At 37.1% G+C, this 25,559-nt stretch overlaps 2 protein-coding genes across 4 annotated transcripts in view; one reads left to right on the top strand and one right to left on the bottom strand.

Moving 5' to 3' along the window:
* PRMT9 (protein arginine methyltransferase 9) overlaps positions 1-2,429 on the top strand; it is a 29,516-nt gene extending 27,087 nt beyond the window's left edge. For all 3 annotated transcript variants that reach the window (XM_059066725.2, XM_067035618.1, XM_067035619.1), the window contains 2 exons: positions 1,602-1,724; positions 2,014-2,429. In XM_059066725.2, the coding sequence (XP_058922708.1) occupies positions 1,602-1,724; positions 2,014-2,229 (339 nt within the window). In that variant the 3' untranslated portion in view covers positions 2,230-2,429. The remainder of the gene's footprint in view (positions 1-1,601; positions 1,725-2,013) is intronic.
* Positions 2,430-3,837: 1,408 nt separating this feature from the next.
* Positions 3,838-25,559, bottom strand: part of TMEM184C (transmembrane protein 184C) — a 28,484-nt gene continuing 6,762 nt past the window's right edge. Inside the window, exons 3-10 of the mRNA XM_059066731.2 lie at positions 25,499-25,535; positions 24,645-24,850; positions 10,272-10,346; positions 9,077-9,170; positions 7,109-7,221; positions 5,472-5,571; positions 4,799-4,970; positions 3,838-4,581 (exon numbers count right to left, since the gene is read on the bottom strand). Of these exons, the coding sequence (XP_058922714.1) occupies positions 4,316-4,581; positions 4,799-4,970; positions 5,472-5,571; positions 7,109-7,221; positions 9,077-9,170; positions 10,272-10,346; positions 24,645-24,850; positions 25,499-25,535 (1,063 nt within the window). The 3' untranslated portion in view covers positions 3,838-4,315. The remainder of the gene's footprint in view (positions 4,582-4,798; positions 4,971-5,471; positions 5,572-7,108; positions 7,222-9,076; positions 9,171-10,271; positions 10,347-24,644; positions 24,851-25,498; positions 25,536-25,559) is intronic.

The raw sequence follows: 25,559 nt of genomic DNA, 5'->3' as shown, positions 1-25,559 counted from the left end.
CCTTCTAGATAAATGACCTATTTTCAAAATGAAATCCACTGTTAGTTGTTTGGTTGAATTTGGCATTTTTGCTCAAACAGTTCAATAATTAATGTTGTACAGTAAGTCCCCTACATATGAACCTTCAAGTTGCGAACTTATAAAGATGCGAACATGTGTTCGCATGTCCAGTCATGTAAGTTAGTTCGTGTGTCTGGCGTACGTTGTCACGTGCGTGCATCCTCTACAGGTGGTTGTGCTTTTGTGTACTTTACGGTACTGTATAGAGTACAGTGGTACAGTATCTTTATTTCAAGCCCAGATGTCTGGAAGCAAGTGTAAAAGCAGTGGTGATGTAGCTGGTACTGCTAAGAAGGCACCGAGCGATAACGATGGAAACAAAAGAGAAAACAATTCAAACTGGAGTGGAGTGAGGCGAAAAGATGGTAGACGTCACTCATTCTTATAACGTGAATCGTTCAACCATCAACATGATTCTAAAGAACAAGGACAAGATCATGGAACATGTGAAGTCTGCTGTGAAGCGTGGAAAAGTGATGGAGGAGATGAAGAAACTTCTCAGTGTATGGAGGCAGGATCAGCATCAGCGTCGAGTCCCGCTCAGCTTAATGCTGATGCAAGAGAGAGTTAGAAGCCGTTATGAAGACTTGAAGAAGAAACACGGCGAAGAATCAGAGGGCGCATCTTTTAATGCCAGCCATGGCTGGTCTCATCGGTTCAAGGCTGGAGCCAACCTTCACGGTGTAAAAGTGGCAAGGCAGTGAGTACAGATATGGTAGCTGCCCGGGAATTTCCTGAATTCTCTTCGACCCAGAGAAAGGACAGAGAGAGACAAGAGGAAGAAGAGGCCAAAGAACCAAAGAGATCCACAGTACAGGAAATGGCAAGGGTATCTTCTTTATCTGAGGGGGCACTGTTAGTTTTTGAGGCAGAGGACTGAAATTTAGAATGGTACCACGAAGGTTGCAGCAGCCGTTCAAAATGCAACCCAGTGCTGTTTCATCTATGATGAGAAAAAAAAGAGCTACTACCCAGACATTACTGGATCATTTTTTCAAGGTACTGTACTATAAGATTAAAAATGTTCTCCTTATTTTTTGTGCTTGTTTTTTATGCATTATCTGTGTGAGAAGTATTATAAACCTATTACAGTACAGTGCTATATAGCTGATTGTGTTAGTGGGGTACCTAGGCTAACTTGGTTGGACTTACATATGTGCTCTTGGAACAGAACTTGATCATACGTAGGGGGCTTACTGTACTATCTGCTTATTAGTTCATCTTTCACACATAAGCACATCCTTGGCTTAAACTTTTGGGAGCTGCCTGGTTAAGTAAAAATTTGCTTTCATCCAAGTGAAGAATCTATAGATAATTGAAATCACAGAAAATTATTTAACCAGCCTAAAACCTTGGTTTGTTCATCCTTCCTGTAAAACGGAATCATGGAAGTCCTTATGCCTTAAGGTTGATGTGGGAGTTAAATGAGGTAATAGATGTCAAAAGCACTGTATCATACTGAGAGAAGTACAAAGCAGGAAACTTAAAGAGACTTGGAGAAAAAGAATTGAGTAAAAGTGAAAATTTTTTACTTTCTTTAGGTACCTATACGTGTATTTTTGGACCTGTCCTCACTGCCCTGTATACCTTTAAGCAAACCCGTGGAACTCTTAAGACTAGACTTAATGACACCATATTTGAACACCTCTAACAGAGAAGTAAAGGTAATTTAAAATGACTACTCTTGTCATATTCAGAATTATCTTAAACCATATACTACTTTACATACATAAAATAGTTTTAGCCACTTCCTTTGAAGACTTAAATTTTCTGAACAATATCCAAACATGGGCTTGGGTAAATATTGGTGAATAAAACAGGTTGGTGTTAATTTGAATTGGGTGATTAAATATATTCCTTTATAAAATTTGGATCTAAAGCTAAAAAGACAAAGACTTCTCCAAGTCTGCTGTTCACTCTGATGAAGTTTTCATGATTTCTTCATTGTCATAGGTACGCATTTGTAAATCTGGACAAGTGACTGCCATTCCCTTTTGGTATCATATGTACCTTGACGATGAGATTAGGTTGGATACTTCCAGCGAAGCCTCCCACTGGAAACAAGCTGCAGTGGTTTTAGCTAATCCCATCCAGGTGGAAATGGGAGATGAACTTGTACTCAACGTCCAGCACCACAAAAGCAACGTCAGCATCACGGTAAAGCAATGAAGAGCAGTTTTCTAATGAAAAGAGGTGGAAGGAGCACAGCAAGTACACCGTTCTAGTCTGAATTAGTAGTGGGATTGTAATCATAAAATGGAGGTACAAAGATTTAAGTCCTTGTAATGGTCAAATATTTTTTTAAAAAATTGACATTAATAAAGTGTATTTAAAAGATCCTAAATTAAAGAGTAGCATTATTACAAAAATATTGCTGCGGACTTCCTTACTGGAAAAGGCTGTCAATTTTTCAAATTAGGAAACTGTTTATTGCTTGGTTTTACTTACTATAGATTAAATTTTGCCAAACCTGTTAGTTTGTACTCTAAAGCTATAAATATAAGGAATTTTGAGTCTCATATTCATTTTTTAGGCATCTTGGCTATTTTTCTCAAATCCAAACTTATAGTAGGGATACCTCGAAAAGTTGGCTTCCACTTTAGACTGAGGGTTTATGGTTACCTGTAAATTCCAAGCTTGCTTCTTGTAAATAGTGAAATACTTCTGAACCTCCTTCTCAGTTTTTGTGTTTTGGGTATGCAAACCTGAGTAAGAATTTAAGCTCTAGACTAAATGTAATTAAAAGAGTAAAAGAGGGACAAAATAAAATCTTAGGAGGCAGCATTTTTCGTGGTCTACCTTTGGCGAAGAAAATATTTAAAGCTGATAAATTAAGTTCAAGGAAGAGTTAAACCTAAACTGGTATTTTTCAAAGTTTTGACTTGGATACACAGAAAGAAAAAAATAATTAGTCCAGATTTTAAAGACTTGAAATAGGGAGATTAATAAGGAAGACTATCATGCCTTGTATATACTGTGTGCTCTCTGTAGGTAAAGCCACACAGAAAATAAGATGTACCTTCTCTTCACACTGCCTCTTCTCCTTGCCTCTAATATTATACTGCCCAACTTTATTTTCAATAGAAATGTTTAGTTTATAATAAGGGACAGAATAAAAACTTTGTATCTGATTACTGTGAACCAGTATGTATGTTTGTGTGTGTGTGTGTGTGTATGCGCTTAAATATATAAAGCATAGGTTTTGAGTAATGATACTTATCCTTGCTATTTGCAACATACCGCTCTGGCCCTTTCTGTATTTATTTTCAGTGTAAAATGGTAGACCCAATGGGCTGTGATTAACAATTAAGAGGAACTCCATCCTAAGTAATAAATTTCTCCCAAATATTTGGCATCTGTAAGTCTTCTGACTGTGGTTTGATAAATAATTAAGACTACTCAGCTGAGATTTACATTTGCTGACACCTTTAGTAGCACTGAGGAAAAGCAGACTCTGTTTCTATCACAAGTTTATTCTTCCACTCTTCCATCCACTTTATTCTTTTCATCTCAAAGTCCTGGATAACCTATTAATCTGTTCACATTGGTGCAAATATGATTTTTAGACAGTAGTTGTTTTAAGATTAATAGATTAGGTCAGATATTTCTCCTAGTAGGAATGTAAGATATAGGCCTCTTTCATTGTAGGTATATGATTTTCAGCCCTTTAATTTTTTGGACTTAATTATTTTCTGCTGTGCCTCTAATCACGAACTTTTCGTTATAACATTAAGGGTCTATGTTGAAAGAATGAGAGATATAAAAAGTTACAGAAAATAAATGATAAATTCTTATTTATTGAAAGACATCCAGTTGAGAAATAGAGAAATAATTGTTAGGTAAGCGTATATGGCACATGATTATGATTAAGTTCCACTAATTCATATTTCTGAATTACACTTTCTGCTAATTCCAGAGCATTATATTCATGCAGCAGTGGTAGAAAGCACTGTTTTTTTTTAAACGTCCTCCTCTTGATAGAGCACTGTAATGTCAAGAACGTTTAGTAGTCATTTCCTACCATTTGAGTATGTGATACTCTATAGTGTTAAGAAGTCAAGTCTAAGTCTAGGATATTTAGACTGATTATTTGTGATATACAAAACCTAGTTGTATGAATCCAGTAGTTGTACCTGGTTTTCGCCATTTTGTTGAAATTTTCCATCATTAACGGCTTGTCCCAAGCACAAAATCCTGAGCAATGGGATACCAGGTAATGAAATAACATGGGAGTAGCACAGCTTCTGCACACTGTTCAGGAGGCCACAGACTTATCTGAAGGTTCTTTTTTCTCTCCTGTAGTATCATTACACATGTCAGCAGATACATTAGCTGTAGTAGGTGTAGTCTGGGGAGTCACAGTGTGTCCAAACCCTTGATAGAGACCCATGGGTGAAGGTGGCACAGAAGAGGCAACAGAAATTGCATCTTGTGATGACGGTGATAACAAGCTTGTGTGTTCATTTTGATCTTGATCCTCAGGAAAAAACTTTTTCCTAGTATGTCCCATGACTGTCCTTCCTTTAAAGTAACATAAAGGTTTCTGAGTTAGCCAAAAGTTTGGTTATTTTTGCCACTATAAGCCTGCCATGCTAAAAATAAGCTCCCCGCCTCCCCCCTCCCAATTTGGAGAGCCTTACTGGGGCGCTGCTTTACACACAGTCTTCTCACCTCTTAAACAGACCTGATAGGAGAACTACAATAGCCTATTGGAATGAATTAAATGGCTGGTACTTACCAACATGCCTTACTTGTTCAGAAATATCATCCCTAATATCTGAAACATCCCACATGGCAAGAAAGGAATCAAAGCATGAGCCCTCTTCTGCTTCTTGGACATATGGTTTATATGAGAAAGTGTAGTGATGAGCGATAGCAGCAAGGAACATCTCAATACAGATGATAAAGTCCTACAACAGCAATATCAACAATATCAGCCATGTTGGACGCAGGTAAAAAGGAAAAGCACTATCTTTCTCTCTTTTCAAAAGTACTGAAGGACCAACAGCTGTTTTTTTCCCACAAGACTGTATTCATTTTCCAAAATAATGATTTTTGACCTCTTCAAAAAAAAAAAAACAACACAAAATGCCAAAAGTTTAACTCTATTTTGCACTACCTCAATCAAGTACTTCTTTGCCAAGTACAATGCATTCTCTTCCACTGTCCAAGGACTTAGAGAAATGCAGAAAGTGAAATACAGTAGGAATAACAAAATCTAGGTTCTGTTCCTGGTTCTACTACAAATTAGTAACTGTGACCCAATTTTTCTAGGGTTCCCCATTTCCTCACATGTGAAGTGAGGATAGCAGTAGCTCCATAGCCTGCATGTGGTCAGGTTGAGGAGATAACATGTAAAAATGCTTAACAAATAGTAAAGTTCTATTGAATTCAGAGAGAGCATTACTTACCTGAAGTCCTGTGGCCACAGCTTCTACTGTTTGCCATTCCCATGTATGCTTTTCAGAAATAACGCCAACTTTTACCAACAAAGCAATAACTACTGCTTGCCTATATGTTAGGAAAAGGTAAACGCCAAATCTATATCAAGCATAAAATGAGCAGTTGCTTTAAAAATATGCCATTAAAAAAGTTAAACCCCGGCACAACCTGTGGACCACCACCACCCTGCCTTTATAGCATATTCCTGAAGACACTGTGTATTAAATATACTTGTTTTACAAAGTTACTTCTAGTAGTTTCATCACCTGAATTTTGATTATGTATTCTTAGAACTTCAGTACGTGGTTTATAGTCTTTGTTTTGAAAGTGTGCACAGTAATTAGCTTTTAAGTTCTTCCTGCACATAGACCATGCCTAAAACCTTGTACAACTGGAATTTAAAATGAAATAAAGAACAGATACTTAAATGTTATTTATGCATGTATCAACTGATTACTCAGATTATTTTAAAGAACATTTTGAAACCAGTCTTGTTTGAAGTCCTGGAACTAGAGACAAACTCAGAAGGGGTCTGACTCCAAGATGGGAGTCATACTGCGCATTTCAAGCACATCTAGGGATCTGCCCCTAGGTTAAATTTAAACAGCTAAAATGAGATAGTTAGATAAGCTTTCATAGATCTATATAGAAGAATATTCACTTCAATATTGTTTGTAATGGTAAAAAAAAATTAGGAACAACCTAAATGTCAATAGGAGATTGGTTAAAAAGTTCTATCCACATATCAGAATACTATATGAGGTGAAAACAAAAAACCCAAACAACAAAATTACATCCTCACTGTACTTACGAAGAACTATGACTGCAATACACTAAACATATCATTGAGTTCTACAAGTTTTTATAGTATGTATTTCTGTGGAATTTTATAAAATGATGGGGACCACAATGTCAATCATTCATGCTGGGTGGTAGGATTTCAAGGATTTTTCTTTCCCCCCTTTCTGTATTATTTGTATATTGTTAAATTTGGTGTGTTTGTTTCTAGGCCCCTATCACCCACGCCTTTACTAAAGTGGGATCATGTATAGTTTTGCCCTCTGTTTTTTTTTTTTTTTTTTTTTGCGGTATGCGGGCCTCTCACTGTTGTGGCCTCTCCCGTTGAGGAGCACAGGCTCCGGACGCACAGGCTCAGCGGCCATGGCTCACGGGTCCAGCCGCTCCGCGGCACGTGGGATCTTCCCGAACCGGGGCACGAACCCGTGTCTCCTGCATCGGCAGGCGGATTCTCAACCACTGCGCCACCAGGGAAGCCCTGCCCTCTGTTTTAAACAATATTTTAACTAATGAACATTTCCTCACATTAAATATTCTATATGATGTTTATCTTCCAAACTGTATTCTCTTATATAAAGAGACCATGATTTTTTTTAATGATTCCCTTAGTGTTGAGACATTTAGTGTCTCAACTGTTTTCTTTTTATAAATGTTACAGTGACCATCTAATTATTTCTTTATGAAAAACCAAGAAGGGCTAAAAGAATGAACTTTCTGAAAGCTAAGTAGACATTTTAATTCATCTTCTGTATTAAAACTTTTATTGCCCTTTAGAAAATGAGAACATTTAAGAGAAAGCAACACTTACCAAAAAGAAACAAAAACCACCAGCTTTACACAAAGAAATTTGCCAACAGGTTGGATTGGACTCAGTTCTTCCTTCAGTACTTTATAAAACAGGAGGAGACAATACATGGCAAACTAGAAACAAAGTTCTTAAATAAGAATAACTAAATATGGTATTAGAGATATTGACATTAAAATTATAGACAGAGACCTGGTACAGAGAATGTTCCAGGCAAAATTTTCTATGCTTTATTTTGCTATTTTTAGATTGACAACAAGCTTTTATAGTTTACTGTGGATGAATATATACAGTGTGAAATTTCTCAAGAGATGTATAACATCTTCCCTGAAAATGGTTTTAAGTGTTCACTTACTGGAACCCACAAAGAACACAATGAACAAGTGACTGCCATGAATGGAAGAAAAGGCTATCATTGAACCAAAATAAAAACATCTATCTGCTTGTTAATGGCTTTTTTTTTTTTTTTTTTTTTTTTTTTTTTTTTGCGGTACGCGGGGCCTCTCACTGTTGTGGCCTCTCCCGTTGCAGAGCACAGGCTCCGGACGCGCAGGCTCAGCGGCCATGGCTCACGGGCCCAGCCGCTCCGCGGCACATGGGATCTTCCCGGACTGGGACACGAACCCGCGTCCCCCGCATCGGCAGGCGGAGTCTCAACCACTGCGCCACCAGGGAAGCCCGTAAATGGCTTTTATACACAAATTACCGTTCATTGTATAAGGGCTGAGCTTACTAACTACTAATTGTATGCATATTATTTATAAGTGAACACATTAATTAAGTACTACTTCAATAAAACTGTGACCATGAGATTGGAAAGGAATCAGGGAAGCCATTTTTCTTGAGGGCAGTATGTTAATCCAGCTGAATTTACTTTTTAAAGATAAATGCTCAAGACATTAACTATTTTTAGAAATCAGTTGTAATTAGCATAGTGTTGCATAACAACATTTCCCTAAAAGTTTACTTTTCCCTATTATAAAATGCTCATTTACATTATTTTAGAATATGAAAGCAGTAAAGTATTAAGTTGTTCATAGTCCCATCATCCAACCATTTCTTTCTACACATAAGGTGGGTTTTAGGTATAATCAACTAACTATAAAATTTTGTTGCCTGATTTTTTTTCCACATAAAGTGCCCTTTTCCATATATTTCATTAAATAACTGCCTAATGTTTTGGCCAATGGAAGGAACATAGTATATTTAACTAGTTGGACCGTTTCCAGGCTTTTGCAATTAACAAACAATAGGCTTTATATACAAACACTGAAAGCAAAAGTACTTCTGGCCATTTCTTGAGGCATTCCCAGAAGTGGAATTACTGGTTCCAGAGCATATGAACGTATGGAAAAGCTTTGAATACACAAGCATTTGATTTTTATTATACATTTCTAATACCACACATGCATGCCATTGCACCTAAACTATTATTCTGCTGAAAGCATTAATGAAAGATTTTCAATAAAATGCCCATTCTTAAGTTGAAAGGATCCAATAGTTATATCTTTGGAGCATTTCAGTTTCTGTAACATCATTTTTAAATACTTGGCAGTCTCAATTTTCAATTCCAAATATATGAGAGAATTTTATTCTCCCATTTTTATTCAAACCCTGTACTGTCATATACCAATAAAACATTTTTCTTACTGAATATGCCTAGGATATGTGCTTTTTTTTTAAAAGGAGAGCATTGTGCTTTTATTTATGACATATCCATATAACTATGCAATGAATACCAGAACCAAATGAAAAAACATAATCGAGTCAGTGTATAAGTCACCAGATAATCAACAAAGATATTATACCTTTATATATGTATAAAGATACATGTTAAAGTTTCAAGTTCTTCCTACAGATGAAATTCAATATTAAAGTTACAATTAAGCTTTATTCCAGAAGAGACTTTCCCTAAAAAGATTTAGAGTTACAGATCTAAATTTAGTACAGTTAAGATGAATATTTACTTACCAACTGTGACATATTATTTATTATAACCAAGTAAGTCCAAGCATTTGAAAAGCTGAAGTTCCCTTCATCATATATACCAAGCAGCTCACAGATTCTAAAAAATGGTTAAAATGAGACTTTATAAATAACTAAATCAAAAATAATTTTAAAATACAGCAATGACAACAATACTTAAATTTAGAAGTCAGTTTATTTCAAAGATCCTGTAGATAGTCACTTGATTTGGGCCATAGAGGTGGTTCAAAAATTAAAAGAAAAAAACATTTTTCTAGAAATGTTACCATATTACTATTCCTCCAATTTGAAGGAAATCCAAAAGACACATACATTGAACTAGAAAGGGTAATTATTAGATTCAAAAAAATGATGCTGCCTAATTTTAAAAAGATTGTTAAAAACATATAACGCAGGTCTATAACTACAACTATTAATTTTTTCTCCCCAATTGTCTTGGGGGCAACTTTTATGATGACCCAGATCTAAGTATTAACTTGTCTTGATTACCCGATTTCTAAACAGAGAAATAAAGCATGCCTTCATAAATAAGTGAATTAGTTTTAATTCCAAGGCAGATGTCACTAAAGAATTGCTAGCACAGAAGCAGAATAAAGAACTGAATGCTTCTTTCACCTTTCTTTCCATTCTTCCTCTGTTAACAGACAAAATGCTAGTATAGCTAGCAGATAAAATACACACTCTACCTGCTTTAAACTATATGATGTTCTTAAATTTTTAGGGAATAGTTTTACCAGGGTAGCTTAATAATGACACCCCATTTTACCTGAAGTGCTAAGACTTGACAGAATTTTTTAAAAAGAAAAATATGTTTTCTTTAGAATACAGTACTCATTTAGAAAATAAAAGCATGTAATGAACCTATAGTGGTATACTTTAACTTCACGTACTAGATGTTTCTGTAAAGCTATGTGAACATTAATACTTGAAGAAGAGTATTTGATAATGCTTTCCAGAAATCTCCAGAGAATTTTATTTAGAATAATCCTGTGGTGATTCCTTGTCTATACATGGTCACCTAATTTATAATACAGTAGGATTTCTATATACTGTGTTTTTATATCAGACTAGATGTGTTTTAAACAAGTAACGCTCTTTACATGCTTTTCTACTCAGGTGTCCCACCTAAGTAAAAGCATGAGAATTTTTGAAAAATAAATCATAAGTTCTGTGCACTTACAAAGCAACGATGGTGGTGAATGGTCTGACAACTGTATATTGTAATACACCCAGTTTGCATCTGAACAGCAAGACTCTGCCAAAGAAAAAGAACTTTCATTATGTCACCTACTCATTTCACTAGTATCAAGTTTTCTCCAAAGCCCCCAAATTAAAATCACTTTCACAAATGACACCATATTTATATTTAATTCTTGTAATTTAGTCAATCTAAATGGCTACTGAACTGTGTAACAACTACATCTGTTGAAAGATCTCCCTTCCTATGTCCAGTCTCAAATTCCTGAATAGTGCAGCACAGAACAAGAACAAAAAGAATGGAAGTGGGTCCCTGTGTATTTCTGGAAGAAAAACCAAGTAACAAATAAATTACATGTAGGGTTGCATGTATGAAACCATATTTAGAAAATATTATTTACATTTAGGATTCAGTTTGGTGTGTATATATATATATATATATATATATATATATATATATATATATAAATAATTCCAGAGAGTATCACTGACTAGATACTCTGAAAGAACAAAACAGAGATCCTACATAAAACAGGTTTTTGTTTTTGTTTGGTTTTTTTTGCGGTATGCGGGCCTCTCACCGCTGTGGCCTCTCCTGTTGCGGAGCACAGGCTCCGGACGCGCAGGCTCAGCGGCCACGGCTCACGGGCCCAGCCGCTCCGCAGCACGTGGGATCCTCCCGGACCGGGGCACGAACCCGTGTCCCCTGCATCGGCAGGCGGACTCTCAACAGTGGTTGCACTGCGCCACCAGCGAAGCCCATAAAACAGTTTTTATTTTATCACTGAACTCACTTAATGTAGGGGAAAATTCACAAGGAGTAACAAACAGAAACAAAGCAAAAAGTCCCAAAACAACAACTATCAAAAAAAGGCTATTTGACCACCTTGTGTAAGCCTCCTTAGGAGACAATGATGCTCTGAGGGCAAATGTTTATTCAGCACTCTTCTGTCAAGTTTATGTATTATAAATCCCCTAATTTAAGAACTACATCTAGCCTGAGAAGAATGAGCCTGACATACAGACCCTGAGGCACTGGGTTACTAGGACTGAATGAACAACTGACCAGGTTCTATCTCTGTGCTGAAGCGGCCCCCTCCCGCTGACAACTACGTGGGGCCCTGTGGAGGTGGGCGTGGCAGCTGCAAGACCTCTTCACGAACGTGCCTGGGCTACACTGTGCTTCTGTCCCATACGCTTTACAAAGCTAAATTAAGTAGCAGTTGGGTTAAACCTGTAGTGTTCTATGAGCTGACTGTCAAATCAAACCTGAGACCAGAAGGGTGACTATGCAAATGTATTAAGTAGTCAATTAGATACCTTTGAAAGCTGTGGAGAGCTAATGAACTGGAAGACGTATCTGAAGAAATTGGCCATAATGTAACAAAGGCTGAGACAGATACAAACATGAAAGACAGTTACAAAGAATAGAACAGAATCAGAAGGTCTAACACACTTAAAAGTTACAGGAGAGTAGAGGAAGGGCAAAACCAGAATATTATGGCTGAGAACTTTTCAGAATTGATCAAAGACACAAATCAACAGATTGAGGCACACTGTAAATGAAGCTGGACTAAAAACAAAAAACAACTTGGTAGGGAAACTACAAAACATCAAAGACAGGGAGGGTTTTTAAAAATACAGTTCGACTCCCTCTTGTGAGAGCACTGGAATCACAACTAACTGCTGAACAACCATCAACAGGAAGACACTGGAACTCACCAAAAAAGTTACCCCATTTCAAAGACAAAGGAGAAGCCACAATGAGACCATAGGAGGGGCACAATCACAATAAAATCAAATCCCATAAGCTCTGGGTGGGTGACTCACAAACCGGAGAACACTTATACCACAGAAGTCCACCCACTGGAGTGAAGGTTCTGAGCTTCACATCAGGCTTCCCAACCTAGGGGTCCGGCAACGGGAGGAGGAATTCCTAGAGAATCAACCTTTGAAGGCTAGTGGGATTTGATTGCAGGACTTTGACAGGGTTTGGGGAAACGGAGACTCCACTCTTGGAGGGCACACACAAAGCAGTGTGCACATCGGGACCCAGGGGAAGGAGCAGTGAGCCCACGGGAGACTGAACCAGACCTACCTGCTAGTGTTGGAGGGTCTCCTGCAGAGGCGGGGGGCGGCTGGCTCACCATGAGGACAAGGACACTGGCGGCAGAAGTTCTGGGATGTACTCCTTGGTGTGAGCCCTCCGAGAGCCCTCCATTAGCCCCACCAAAGAGCCAGGTAGGCTCTAGTGTTGGGTCGCCTCAGGGAGGGGACCCAGCCCAACCCATCAACAGCCAAGTGGATTAAAGTTTTACTGAGCTCTGCCCACCAGAGCAACACCCAGCTCTACCCACCACCAGTCCCTCCCATCAGGAAATTTGCACAAGCCTCTTAGATAGCCTCATCCACCAGAGGGCAGACACAGAAGCAAGAAGAACTACAATTCTGCAGCCTGTGGAACAAAAGCCACAATCACAGAAAGACACTCAAGATGAAAAGGCAGAGGGCTTTCTACCAGATGAGGAATAAGATAAAACCCCAGAAAAACAACTAAATGAAGTGGAGATGGGCAACCTTCCAGAAAAAGAATTCAGAATAATGATAGTGAAGATGATACAGGACCTTGTAAAAAGAATGGAGGCAAAGATTAAGAAGATGCAAGAAATGTTTCACAAAGACCTAGAAGAATTAAAAAACAAACACCTAGAAGAATTAAAGAATAAACAGAGATGAACAATACAATAACTGAAATGAAAAATACACCAGAGCGAATCAACACCAGAATAACTGAGGCAGAAGAATGGATAAGTGACCTGGAAGACAGAATGGTGGAATTCATTGCTGCGGAAGAGAATAAAGAAAAAAGAATGAAAAAAATGAAGACAGCCTAAGAGACTTCTGGGACAACATTAAATGTAACAACATTCGTATCATATGGGTCCCAGAAGGAGGAGAGAGAGAAAGGACCCGAGAAAATATCTGCAGAGATTATAGTCGAAAACTTCCCTAACATGGGAAAGGAAATAGCCACCCAAGTCCAGGAAGCACAGAGAGTCCCAGGCAGGATAAACCCAAGGAGAAACATGCCAAGATACACAGTAATCAAATTGACAAAAATTAAAGACAAAGAAAAATTATTGAAAGCAACAAGGGAAAAATGACAAATAACATACAAGGGAACTCCCCTAAGGTTAATAGCTGATTTCTCAGCAGAAACTCTACAAGCCAGAGGGAGTGGCACGATACATTTAAAGTGATGAAAGGGAAGAAGCTACAATCCAGATTACTCTACATGGCAAGGATCTCCTTCAGATTCAACAGAAAAATCAAAAGCTTTACAGACAAGCAAAAGCTAAGAGAATTCAGCACCACCAAACCAGCTCTACAACAAATGCTAAAGGAACTTCTCTAAGTGGGAAACACAAGAGAAGAAAAGGACCTACAAAAACAAACCCATAACAATTAAGAACATGGTAATAGGAACATACATATCGATAATTACCTTAAGCATGAATGGATTAAATGCTCCAACCAAAAGACAAAGGCTTGCTGAATGGATACAAAAACAAGACCCATATATATGCTGTCTACAAGAGACCTACTTCAGACCTAGGGACACATACAGACTGAAAGTGAGGGAATGGAAAAAGATATTCCATGCCAATGGAAATCAAAAGAAAGCTGGAGTAGCAATACTCATATCAGATAAAATAAACTTTAAAGAATGTTACAAGAGACAAGGAAGGACACTACATAATGATCAAGGGATCAATCCAAGAAGAAGATATAACAATTATAAATATATATGCACCCAACATAGGAGCACCTTGATACATAAGGCAACTGCTAACAGCTATAAAAGAGAAAATCGACAGTAACACAATAATAGTGGGGGACTCTAACACCTCACTTACACCAATGGACAGATCATCCAAACAGAAAATTAATAAGGAAACACAAGCTTTAAATGACACAATAGACCAGATAGATTTAATTGATATTTGACATTCCATCTAAAAACAGCATATTACACTTTCTTCTCAAGTCCTCATGGAACATTTCAAAGGTTAGATCATATCCTCGGTCACAAATCAAGCACTGGTAAATTTAAGAAAATTGAAATCGTACCAAATATCTTTTCCAACCACAACACTATGAGACTAGATATCAATTACAGGAAAATTTCTGTAAAAAATACAAACACATGGAGGCTAAACAACACATTACTACATGACCAAGAGATCACTGAAGAAATCAAAGAGGAAATAAAAAAATACCTAGAGACAAATGACAATGAAAATACTACAATCCAAAGCCTATGGGATGCAGCAAAAGCAGTTCTAAGAGGGAAGTTTATAGCAATACAAGCCTATCTCAAGAAAGAAGAAAAATTTCAAATAAACAATCTAAACTTACAACTAAAGAAACTAGAGAAAGAAGAACAAACAAAACGCAAAGTGAGTAGAAGGAAAGAAATCATACAGATCACAGCAGAAATAAATGAAATAGAAACAAAGAAAACAATAGTGAAGATCAATAAAACTAAAAGGTGGTTCTGTGAGAAGATAAACAAAATTGATAAACCATTAGCCAGACTATCAAGAAAAAGAGGGAGAGGACTCAAATCAATAAAATTAGAAATGCAAAAGGAGAAGTTAGAACAGACACCACAGAAATACAAAGCATCCTAAGAGACTACTACAAGCAACTCTATGCCAATAAAATGGACAACCTGGAAGAAATGGACAAATTCTTAGAAAGGTATAACCTTCCAAGACTGAACCAGGAAGAAATAGAAAATATGAACAGACCAATCACAAGTAATGAAATTGAAACTGTGATTAAAAATCTTCCAACAAACAAAAGTCCAGGACCAGATGGCTTCACAGGTGAATTCTATCAAACATTTAGAGAAGAGCTAACACCCATCCTTCTCAAACTCTTCCAAAAAACTGTAGAGGAAGGAACACTCTCAAACTCACTCTACGAGGCCACCATCACCCTGATACCAAAACCAGACAAAGATACTACAAAAAGCGAAAATTACAGACCAATATCTCTGATGAATTTAGATGTAAAAATCCTCAAGAAAATACTAGCAAACAGAATCTAACAATATATTAAAAGGATCATACACCATGATCAACTGGAATTTATCCCAGGGATGCAAGAATTCTTTAATATATGCAAACCAATCAATGTGATATACCATATTAACAAATAAAATAGAAACCATATGATCATCTTAATAGATGCAGAAAAAGCTTTTGACAAAATTCAACACCCATTTATGATAAATACTCTCCAGAACGTGGGCATAGAGGGAGCCTACGTCAACATAATAAAGGCCATATACAACAAACCCACAGCAAACATCATTCTCAATGGTGATAAACTGAAAGAATTTCCTCTAAGATCAGGAACAGGACAAGGATGTCCACTCTCGCCACTATTATTCAACATAGTTTTGAAAGTCCTGGCCATGGCAATCAGAGAAGAAAAAGAAATAAAACAAATACAAATTGGAAAAGAAGAAGTAAAACTGTCACTGTTTGCAGATGACATGATACTATACATAGAGAATCCTAAAGATGCCACCAGAAAACTACTAGAGCTAATCAATGAATTTGGTAAAGGTGCAGAACACAAAATAAATGCACAGAAATCTCTTGCATTCCTATACACTAATAATGGAAAATCTGAAAGAGAAATTAAGGAAACACTCCCATTCACCATTGCAACAAAAAGAATAAAATACCTAGGAATAAACCTACTTAGGGAGACAAAAGACCTGTATGCAGATATAAGACACTGATGAAAGAAATTAAAGATGATACAAACAGATGGAGAGATATACCATGTTCTCGGATTGGAAGAATCAATATTGTGGAAATAACTGTACTACCCAAAGCAATCTACAGATTCAATGCAATCCCTATCAAATTACCAATGGCAGTTTTACAAAACTAGAAAAAAACAAATCTTGAAGTTTGTATGGAGACACAAAAGATCCTGAACAGCCAAAGCAGTCTTGAGGGAAAAAAACGGAGCTGGAAGAATCAGGCTCTTGGACTTCAGCCTATACTACAAAGCTACAGTAATCAAGACAGTATCATACTGGCACAGAAACAGAAACATAGATCAATGGAACAGGATAGAAAGCCTAGAGATAAAACCATGCACCTATGGTCAACTAATCTATGACAAAGGAGACAAGGATATACAATGGAGAAAAGACAGTCTCTTCAATAAGTGGTGCTGGGAAAACTGGACAGCTACATGTAAGAGAATGAAATTAGAACATTCCCTAACACCATACTCAAAAATAAACTCAAAATGGATTAAAGACCTAAATGTAAGACCGGACAGTATAAAACTCTTAGAGGAAAACATAGGAAGAACACTCTTTGACATAAATCACAGCAAGATCTCCTTTGTTCCCACCTCCTAGGGTAATGGAAATAAAAACAAAAATAAACAAATGGGACCTAATGAAACTTAAAAGCTTTTGCACAGCAAAGGAAACCATAAACAAGACAAAAAGAAAACCCTCAGAATGGGAGAAAATATTTGCAAATGAATCAATGGACAAAGGATTAATGTCCAAAATATATAAACAGCTCATGCAGCTTAATTTTAAAAAAACAAACAACCCAATCATAAAAGGGTAGAAGACCTAAGTAGACATTTCTCTGAAGTAGACATACAGATGGCCAAGAGGCAGATGAAAAGCTGCTCAACATCACTAATTATTAGAGAAATGCAAATCAAAACTACAATGACGTATCACCTCACACCAGTATGAATGGGCATCATCAGAAAATCTACAAACAACAAATGCTGGAGAGGGTTTGGAGAAAAGGGAACTCTCTTGCACTGTTGGTGGGAATGTAAATTGATACAGCCACCATGGAGAACAGTGCACAGGTTCCTTAAAAAACTAAAAATAGAATTACCATATGACCCAGCAATCCCACTACTAGGCATATACCCAGAGAAAACCATAATTCAAAAAGACACACGCACCCCAATGTTCACTGCAGCACTGTTTACAATAGCCAGGACATGGAAGTAACCTAAATGCCCACTGACAGATGAATGGATAAACAAGATATGATACATATATACAGTGGAATGTTACTCAGCCATAAAAAGGAAAGAAATTGGGGGCTTCCCTGGTGGCGCAGTGGTTGAGAATCCGCCTGCCAATGCAGGGGACACGGGTTCGTGCCCCGGTCCGGGAAGATCCCACATGTCGCGCAGCGGCTAGGCCCGTGAGCCATGGCCGCTGAGCCTGTGCGTCTGGAGCCTGTGCTCTGCAACGGGAGAGGCCACAACAGTGAGAGGCCCGCATACCGCAAAAAAAAAAAAAAAAAAAGAAACAATAATCTTGTAAAACAGGCAGAATACGAGTAATTTAGCTAGTAACATTAATAACGTCATAAGTAAGTATTAAGCTATTTATTTAGGCTGCGTTGCGTCTTTTGTTGCTGCGCACGAGCTTTCTCTAGTTGCGGTGACCAGGGGCTACTCTTCACTGCAGTGCACGGGCTTCTAATTGCGATGGCTTCTCTTGTTGCGGAGCACGGGCTCTAGGCACACGGGCTTCAGTAGTTGTGGCACAAAGGCTCTAGAGCACAGGCTCAGTAGTTGTGGCGTATGGCCTTAGTTGCTCTGCAGCATGTGGGATCCTCCCAGACCAGGGCCCGAACCCGTGTCCCCTGCATTGGCAGGTGGACTCTTAACCACTGTGCCAGTTTATTTAAAAACTGTAATCAATAAAAAAAGGAAACTAGAAAAAGTGAGACAGAACAAAAAGTAGCAAAAATTATACTTGAATATATTTATATTTTTATAAATAGCATACCTGGTATAAGTGATGTATCATCAGATTAGAATTTAAAAAAAACATTAAACTTGGGCTTCCCTGGTGGCGCAGTGGTTGAGAGTCCGCCTGCCGATGCAGGGGACACGGGTTCGTGCCCTGGTCCGGGAAGATCCCACATGCCGTGGAGCGGCTGGGCCCATGAGCCATGGCAGCTGAGCCTGCGCGTCCAGAGCCTGTGCTCCGTGGCAGGAGAGGCCACGGCAGTGAGAGGCCCGCGTACCACACACACACACACACACACACACACACACATAAATAAATTTAAAAAAAAAACACACAAAAAAACACTAAACTTAAAAAAAAAAGTTATACACCTAAAACATAAGGACAGAGAAAAGATGAAAGTAAAAGATAGTGAAAGGTAAGCCAGGCAAATACTAAACAAAGGAAAGATAGGATACCTGTTAACATCAGACAAAGTAACTTTAAGACAAAAAAGATTTTTTGGAATAGAAACAGTATCTAAACATAAAGCAAAAACTGACAGAAGTACACAAAGAAATTGACAAATTATCAGTGGCAGAATTTCAACGTCTCTTTCAGTAACTGATAGAACAAGTAGCCAAAATCAACAGAAATGTAGACAAACTGAATAACCTAATTAAATAAGATTGACCTCATGGACATAAACACTACACAGCCACTCACTAATACAGCATACACTGTCTCTTCAAGCACACAGAGAACCATTATAAAAACTGATCATGTACCAGAGGGCATGAAACAAATCTTAACTAAGTTCAGAGACTGTCTCATACAATCTCTGACTACAATGCAAATAAATAAAATGAAAAAAAAAATCCTCATATTTGGAAATTTTAAAATACTTCAAAATAACTTGGGTAAAGAAAAAATCCAAACAGAAATTTGAAAACCTTAAACTGGATGATGATGAAAATGTTAAATAGGAAAATGGATTCAAGGGTGATAGATGTTAAATAGACTTATTGTGGTTGTCATTTCATTTATTGTATACACAAATATTGAATAGTTATGTTGGACAACTGAAACTAATATAATGTTGCATGTCAATTATACCCCAACAAAAACAGGGATTCAGTGAATGCAGAACATGAACGGAATTGTATAGTTTTAAATGCAGCATTGAAAAAGAAGAAAGGCTAGAAATTAATGAGCTAAGACTCATGTTAGAATAAGAACAGAGTAAACCAAAGGAAATGGGAGAAATGAAGTAAAAATAGAGTATAAATGAATGAAATAGAAAACAAACATACAGAGAATCAACAAAACCAAGAGTCAGTTCTTAAAAAGACTAGTTAAAAATAGGCAAAATTCCAGCAAGATTGTTCAAGGAAAAAAAAGAGATACTAGTAACATTAGAAAGGGAAAAGGAGTCATAATGACAGATTCAAAAGAGATTAAGATATAAACTAAAATATGCTTATACATTTTATTTTTATTTTTTATTTTTTGGGCCGTGCCATGTGGCACGTGGGATCTTAGTTCCCGGACCAGAGATCGAACCTGCGTCCCGCAGTGGAAGCATGGAGTCATAACCAATGGACCACCAGGGAAGTCCCTACCTATACATTTTTTGGCTGTGTTGGGTCTTAGTTGCTGTGCATGGGCTTTCTCTAGTTGCAGTGAGCAGGGGCTACTCTTCATTGTAGTAGGCAGGCTTCTCATTGTGGTGGCTTCTCTTGTTGCGGAGCACGGGCTCTAGGTGCACAGGCTTCAGTAGTTGCAGCACACAATCTCAGTAGTTGTGGCATGCGGGCCTTAGAGTGCGTGGGCTTCAGTAGTTGTGGTGCGTGGGCTCCATAGTTGTGGCGCATGGGCTCTAGAGCGCAGGTTCAGTAGTTGTGGCGCACAAGCTTAGTTGCTCTGTGGCATGTGGGATCTTCCTGGACTAGGGATCAAACCCATGTCCCCTGCATTGGCAGGAGGATTCTTAACCAGTGTGCCACCAGGGAACTCCCCTACCTATACATTTTAAAACTTTGTCTATTCTGCTTAATTCCTAAATGCTATAGTTAAAAAAAAAATTATTCCAGAAACAATGGGAAGCCTAAATAGTTCTATAATTGTCCTCCCACAAAGAACAGTCCAGAACTAATCTTTCAAGGTATAGTATATAATTTCTTTCTGTGATATATAAATAAGAGGCAATAACACCTATTCAGGCAGCAAAACTTGGATGTGAAAACCAGACAGGACCAGTATAAGAAAGGAAAATCATAACCCATCTTTCTCATGAACAGAGGTGTAAAAATTCTATAAAGCTTATGATGTAGAAAAGCTGATGATACATCATAACCACTTAAAATTTATCTTCTAAAATCAAGGGGATTTTAACATTAGAAAAGCCATTAATCTAATTCACTATATTAACAGGTTAAAAGCAAAAAATTATGATTGTCTCAATAGGTATAGAAAAAGCATTTGATGAAATTCAATACTTATTCATGATTAAGAACTCTTAACAAACTAGGGGGTAAAAAGGAGCTTTTTAACCTAATAAAGGATGCCTACAAAACACCTTTAGAAACATTAAATCCAAATGTGAAATTTTATAAGAATTCCCTTTAAAACCAGGAATGATACAAGAAAGTCTAGAGGTACTCATCAGCACAGTGAGAAGAAAGAGAAATGTGTGGTATAAAGACTAGAAAGCAAACAAATCCTTCTTTTGAAGATGACTGGCTACAGAGAACTTATTAGGATCTACAGAATAGGGAGATTTAACAAGATTTTTGGATATAGGCTCAATATGCAAAAATCAACTGCCTTTCTACACACTGGCAGCAATTAAACTCATTTTTTAAAAAGATGCCATTTATAATAGAAATAAAATATAAGATGTTTATAAGGTCAACAAAAGATTTACAAGACTTTTATGAGAAAACTATACTTAATTAAAAGATAAATGCAGAGCTAAATAAGTAGAGAGTAGACAATATTCATAGATAAGAAGACTCAAAACCATAAAAATGTCAATAAACTGAAGATTGAATTCACTTCCAATCAAAAAACTCCAATAGGGCTTTTCAAACAAACTGACGAGCTGATTCCAAAATTTACATGTAAGAGCATTGACCCAAGAATAGCCAAGATAATAGGGGTGGGGCACCTGCCCTTCTATTTTAAGGCTTATTAATAAACTATAGTAGTTAATGTATGGAATTGGTCCGGGGATAGAGAAGTTAACCAATAAAACAGAAAAAACAAACATCACAAATGGATACGGCAGAGATGGCAACACAGACCAGTGAGGTTGGAGAGAGAATGGTGCTAGGTCAGGAAGCCAGTGGAATAAAATGAAACTGCATTCCTACCTCACACAACATATGAAAAAAAATCAATATGTGTTTATAAGGTTTTTTTTTTTGGTCGGGTTGCACAGCATGCGGGATCTTAGTTCCCCAACCAGGGATTGAACCCGCACCTCCTGCAGTGGAAGCGCAGAGACTTAGCCACTGGACCATCAGGGATGTCCCTGTTATAAGCTTTAATGGAAAAAATATGAAATGTTTAGAAGAAAAGCATAGAAGAATGGTTTTATAATCCTGGGGTCAGGAAGAATTTTTTGAACAAGATGCAAAGTACTTACTATAAAATAAGATTGATAAATTCAACAATATAAAAATTCACAACTTTCATTTATCAAAAGATATAGTAGAAGTACCAAAGCAGGCCAAAAACTAGAAAAAGATATTTTTAACATGCATTAAATAAAGAATTAGTATCTAAACATATCAAGATCCTGTACAACCCATTAAAAAATGAGAAACAGAAACAATCATTCCTCAGAAAGGAAACACAAATGGCTTAATAAACATATGAAAAGTTGCTCAACCTCAGTACTAATCAGGGAAATCCTTTACACCCTCTTGACAGGTAAACATAAAGAAGTCCCAGTAATTCTATATATAAGTGAGGGTGTGGTTCAATTAGCAATCTTTTCTCCTGTTAATGGAAGAGTAATTTGGCACTGCCACTTCAGCAATCAATTTATCACAAAGTTGCATAAAACCTAAAGACCTAGCATATCCACTCCAAGGTACATACCCTAGGGCATATTTTTTCAAATTGTGTCAAATATAATTTAGTAGGCTGTGATCCAAATTTTAGAAACAAGGGGGAGGAAGGAAATACATAGTAAGAGTTAGTACTGTTTCATGAAAACATTTGTTTCATAACAGTATTAAATCACTAGGTAAAACGTTCCCCTCCTCTCACAAACGAACACACATAAAATCTAACATTCATTAAAAGAAAACTCATTGTGCTCACTGCTTATGTCACAGAAATCAGAGTACAAAAAGCAGACTTAATTTTAACATCTAAGGACTAGAAACTTGCCCTGGCGTTTGCATCTTAAAACCAAAGCATTATACTGAATTATCCTCAAGAGCAATATTCTGAGTAATGATCATATATATAACACCAGTTATCTAATAGAAGGAGACTGGTAACCTAAAATGTACTTATATACCAGAGAATGAGAAGTTTTATATTACTAAAAACATACCCCTAAACGGCATGGATTTGGTAAATGTTAATGTCTTCAAAGGAAAGAAAACCTGGGTTACAGTTATGGATGCACTGCTGATATTATTCAGGTAGCAGCTGTCAGAACCTAAGAGTCTCAGGGAAAAAAAATGAAACCCACACAGAGTCTTAACAAGAATAAATGTAATTGCTTGTGTAGTTAGGAATAAATCAATTGCACAAGCACAGAAAAGGGAAATTTTGGCCTACAGCATCATTTGAAAAAGCTTTTGGGTTGACCACCTGCTAACTGTGATGAGCCAGTCTGAAGAGGCAGCTAGAGCCTCATCTCAGGTTCTGTATTAATAGAAGAGTCCTGCTCAAAGCCAAGCTGCTGCTGCCACCACCACCATCATCATCATATTTACTGGACCACTGCAATCTCTTGCATCTATGCCCACGTCCAGTTTAGGCTACAAAGAGTACAAGTAATCTTGGATACCAGACCTCTGCTTAACATCCTATAATGGCTTCTCACTTGACAAAGACAATCTCTCTCCTTGATCAAACTTTAGACAGCGCTCCTCTGAGCCTTCTTTTCAACTAGGCATCATCCTTAGGCCCTGTCCTCGGCCTGTGAAGTCAGTCTGAGCAAAAAATCCTGCTAAGACACCCATCACCAGCACACCCCACCCCCAGCCCACCCCCAGTATCTGATTACCCTGGATATGCGATCAAGCTCCTCATCCCTCACTCCTGATGTTTACTTGGCCTGCCTTTAGTAAGTAAGATTCTTGTCGGGCCAGTTTAGAGAGAATCCCCCTACCCTTGATGTCTCCTTAGTAATTTTCCATCCACTGACCACCCCAATCTCTTTGGCTATAAATCCCTATTTGTTCTTCTTTTATTTGGAGTTGAGCACAATATCTCTCCCCTGATCCCCAACCTATGTTACTTTTTCCTTACTACCCTCTTCCATACACTCCTGTTCTTTTTCCTTCATAGCATTTCCTGCAATAAGTAACTATATATTTGTGTCTTCATTTAATTCCTAACCAAGCTGTAATTCCATTAAGTTCTACATCTGTTATATGTATTATGATATATCTATATACTAGCACATACTAGATGCTCCATTTAGCGCTGATGTTGTAGAAATGGTTCTGTACTACATGGAAGGCAATGTAGCTAACCCTAGGCCATATATCTACACTGATTCCTCCAAGTCATTCCAGTTACACTGGCTTGCAACTTCCACCTACATCCCCTTCTATCAGTGATCAAGTCCTGTTGATTCTCCAGTTGCATTCTCTTATTGTCTCCCCTTTCTATTCCAATTTCACACCCCTCTTCAGCTTATCTCACAAATGAACTACTATAATAACCTCCTAATTTATTTCCCCTTCTGGACTCTTCTCCCCCTAATGCATCCTGTATAGTATTGTAAAATTAATGTCTCTAAAATGCTGGCTTCAAATGTTTCCTGCCGAAAAATAAATTCATAGAGTAAATGCAATCTTAGTTTCAACTTAACCTTTTAGGCTTTATTTTCCTTTACTGTCCTACATGAATGTATAATAAGGCCAACTTACATATTACTAGAATAAACATTGCTATTTGTTGCTCTAATTTCATATCAAATGCTGTTTCCCTACCTAGACTACCTTCTCCTTGAGTTTTAGACCTGATTTTGCCATTAATTCACTGTGTGACTTGGGTAAGTTAATATCTGCAGACCCTGGTTCCCAACTGTAAGAGGATGTTGATTAAATGATTTCTAAGGTTTTTTCCCCACAACATTTAAAATTTTCTATTTAGGGTGAGTAATGTAAAAGAAACTACCTTATATGTGTGGGTTATAAAAATGTGTTTTCTTAGTCTTCACACTTGACTATTAACTACATGAGGGTACGGACTCTGTCTTACACTTTTTGTCCTGCATATAGTACTTAACACACTACTTTGCAGAGAAATGATAGTTAAACCCGCTTAAATAAAACCAAACATACTTACTCTCCCATAGTCCATGGTGGACAGCAACACAAAGGAGGGAAATGTTTCTGCTGATCTTTGGCTTCAAGGATTAATACCAGATTTGGATACCGGTTAGTTAGGTAATTGGTAAGGAATCCCATAAAGTTGTAAATGACATAAGCTTCATAACATTCTCTGCAGGTATCCACATATATTGCAATGCTGGGATATTTCAATGCTATCCACTATGAAGAAGCACAGATGTTAAAAACAGTTGCAACTACGATAAAATGAATTACCACTCCAATTCATGGTACTCACATAATTAGATCAAACTTTCTAAATTTTATCATTATGAGGGCTACCAATCTGTGAAATGAATTTTTAAAAGCAATAAACATCTTGGATATTGGTAAACAAAAACATTTGTGTTGGGGTAAATAATGAATATGAAGAGAGAAGTTAAATTATGTACTTGAGTTCTTAAATATAATCTGAAACTTCTTGACACGATCATAGAAAATGATGTTAAAGACATTTTCTTTATATTTAATCAAATTAAAGCAGTTATCTGTAACAACTGCATGTATTAGAATCCACTGGGGAAGATTTCTGTTTGGGTCCAAATAAATATTATAATAAATTAAAAGGATGATAATGTAATTTAAGTATTACATTATTTAAAGGACTAAGAGCTACTAACCTGAAATTTTAAAACATCTGCCTTTTCTATGGTTATACTTTGTCTTCTCTGTTAATATTAAAAACAAGTGAACCTTTTCACTTATTAACCTAACTCCTTATTGCCAAATAATATTACTTTTATTACCTTAATTACAGTTAGCATCATCAAACAAGTTCTTAGTTAATGAGATAAAATGAAGCATACTTACACTATCTAAACTGTATATGGGTACCATCCAAAGAATCCTATTTGGAAAGCAAAACATAAAT

The sequence above is a fragment of the Kogia breviceps genome, chromosome 6 (assembly GCF_026419965.1).
Source record: "Kogia breviceps isolate mKogBre1 chromosome 6, mKogBre1 haplotype 1, whole genome shotgun sequence".
NCBI lineage: Eukaryota > Metazoa > Chordata > Mammalia > Artiodactyla > Physeteridae > Kogia > Kogia breviceps.
Note: the sequence above shows the minus strand (reverse complement) of the source record. Positions and strands in the feature narration are given on the sequence as shown.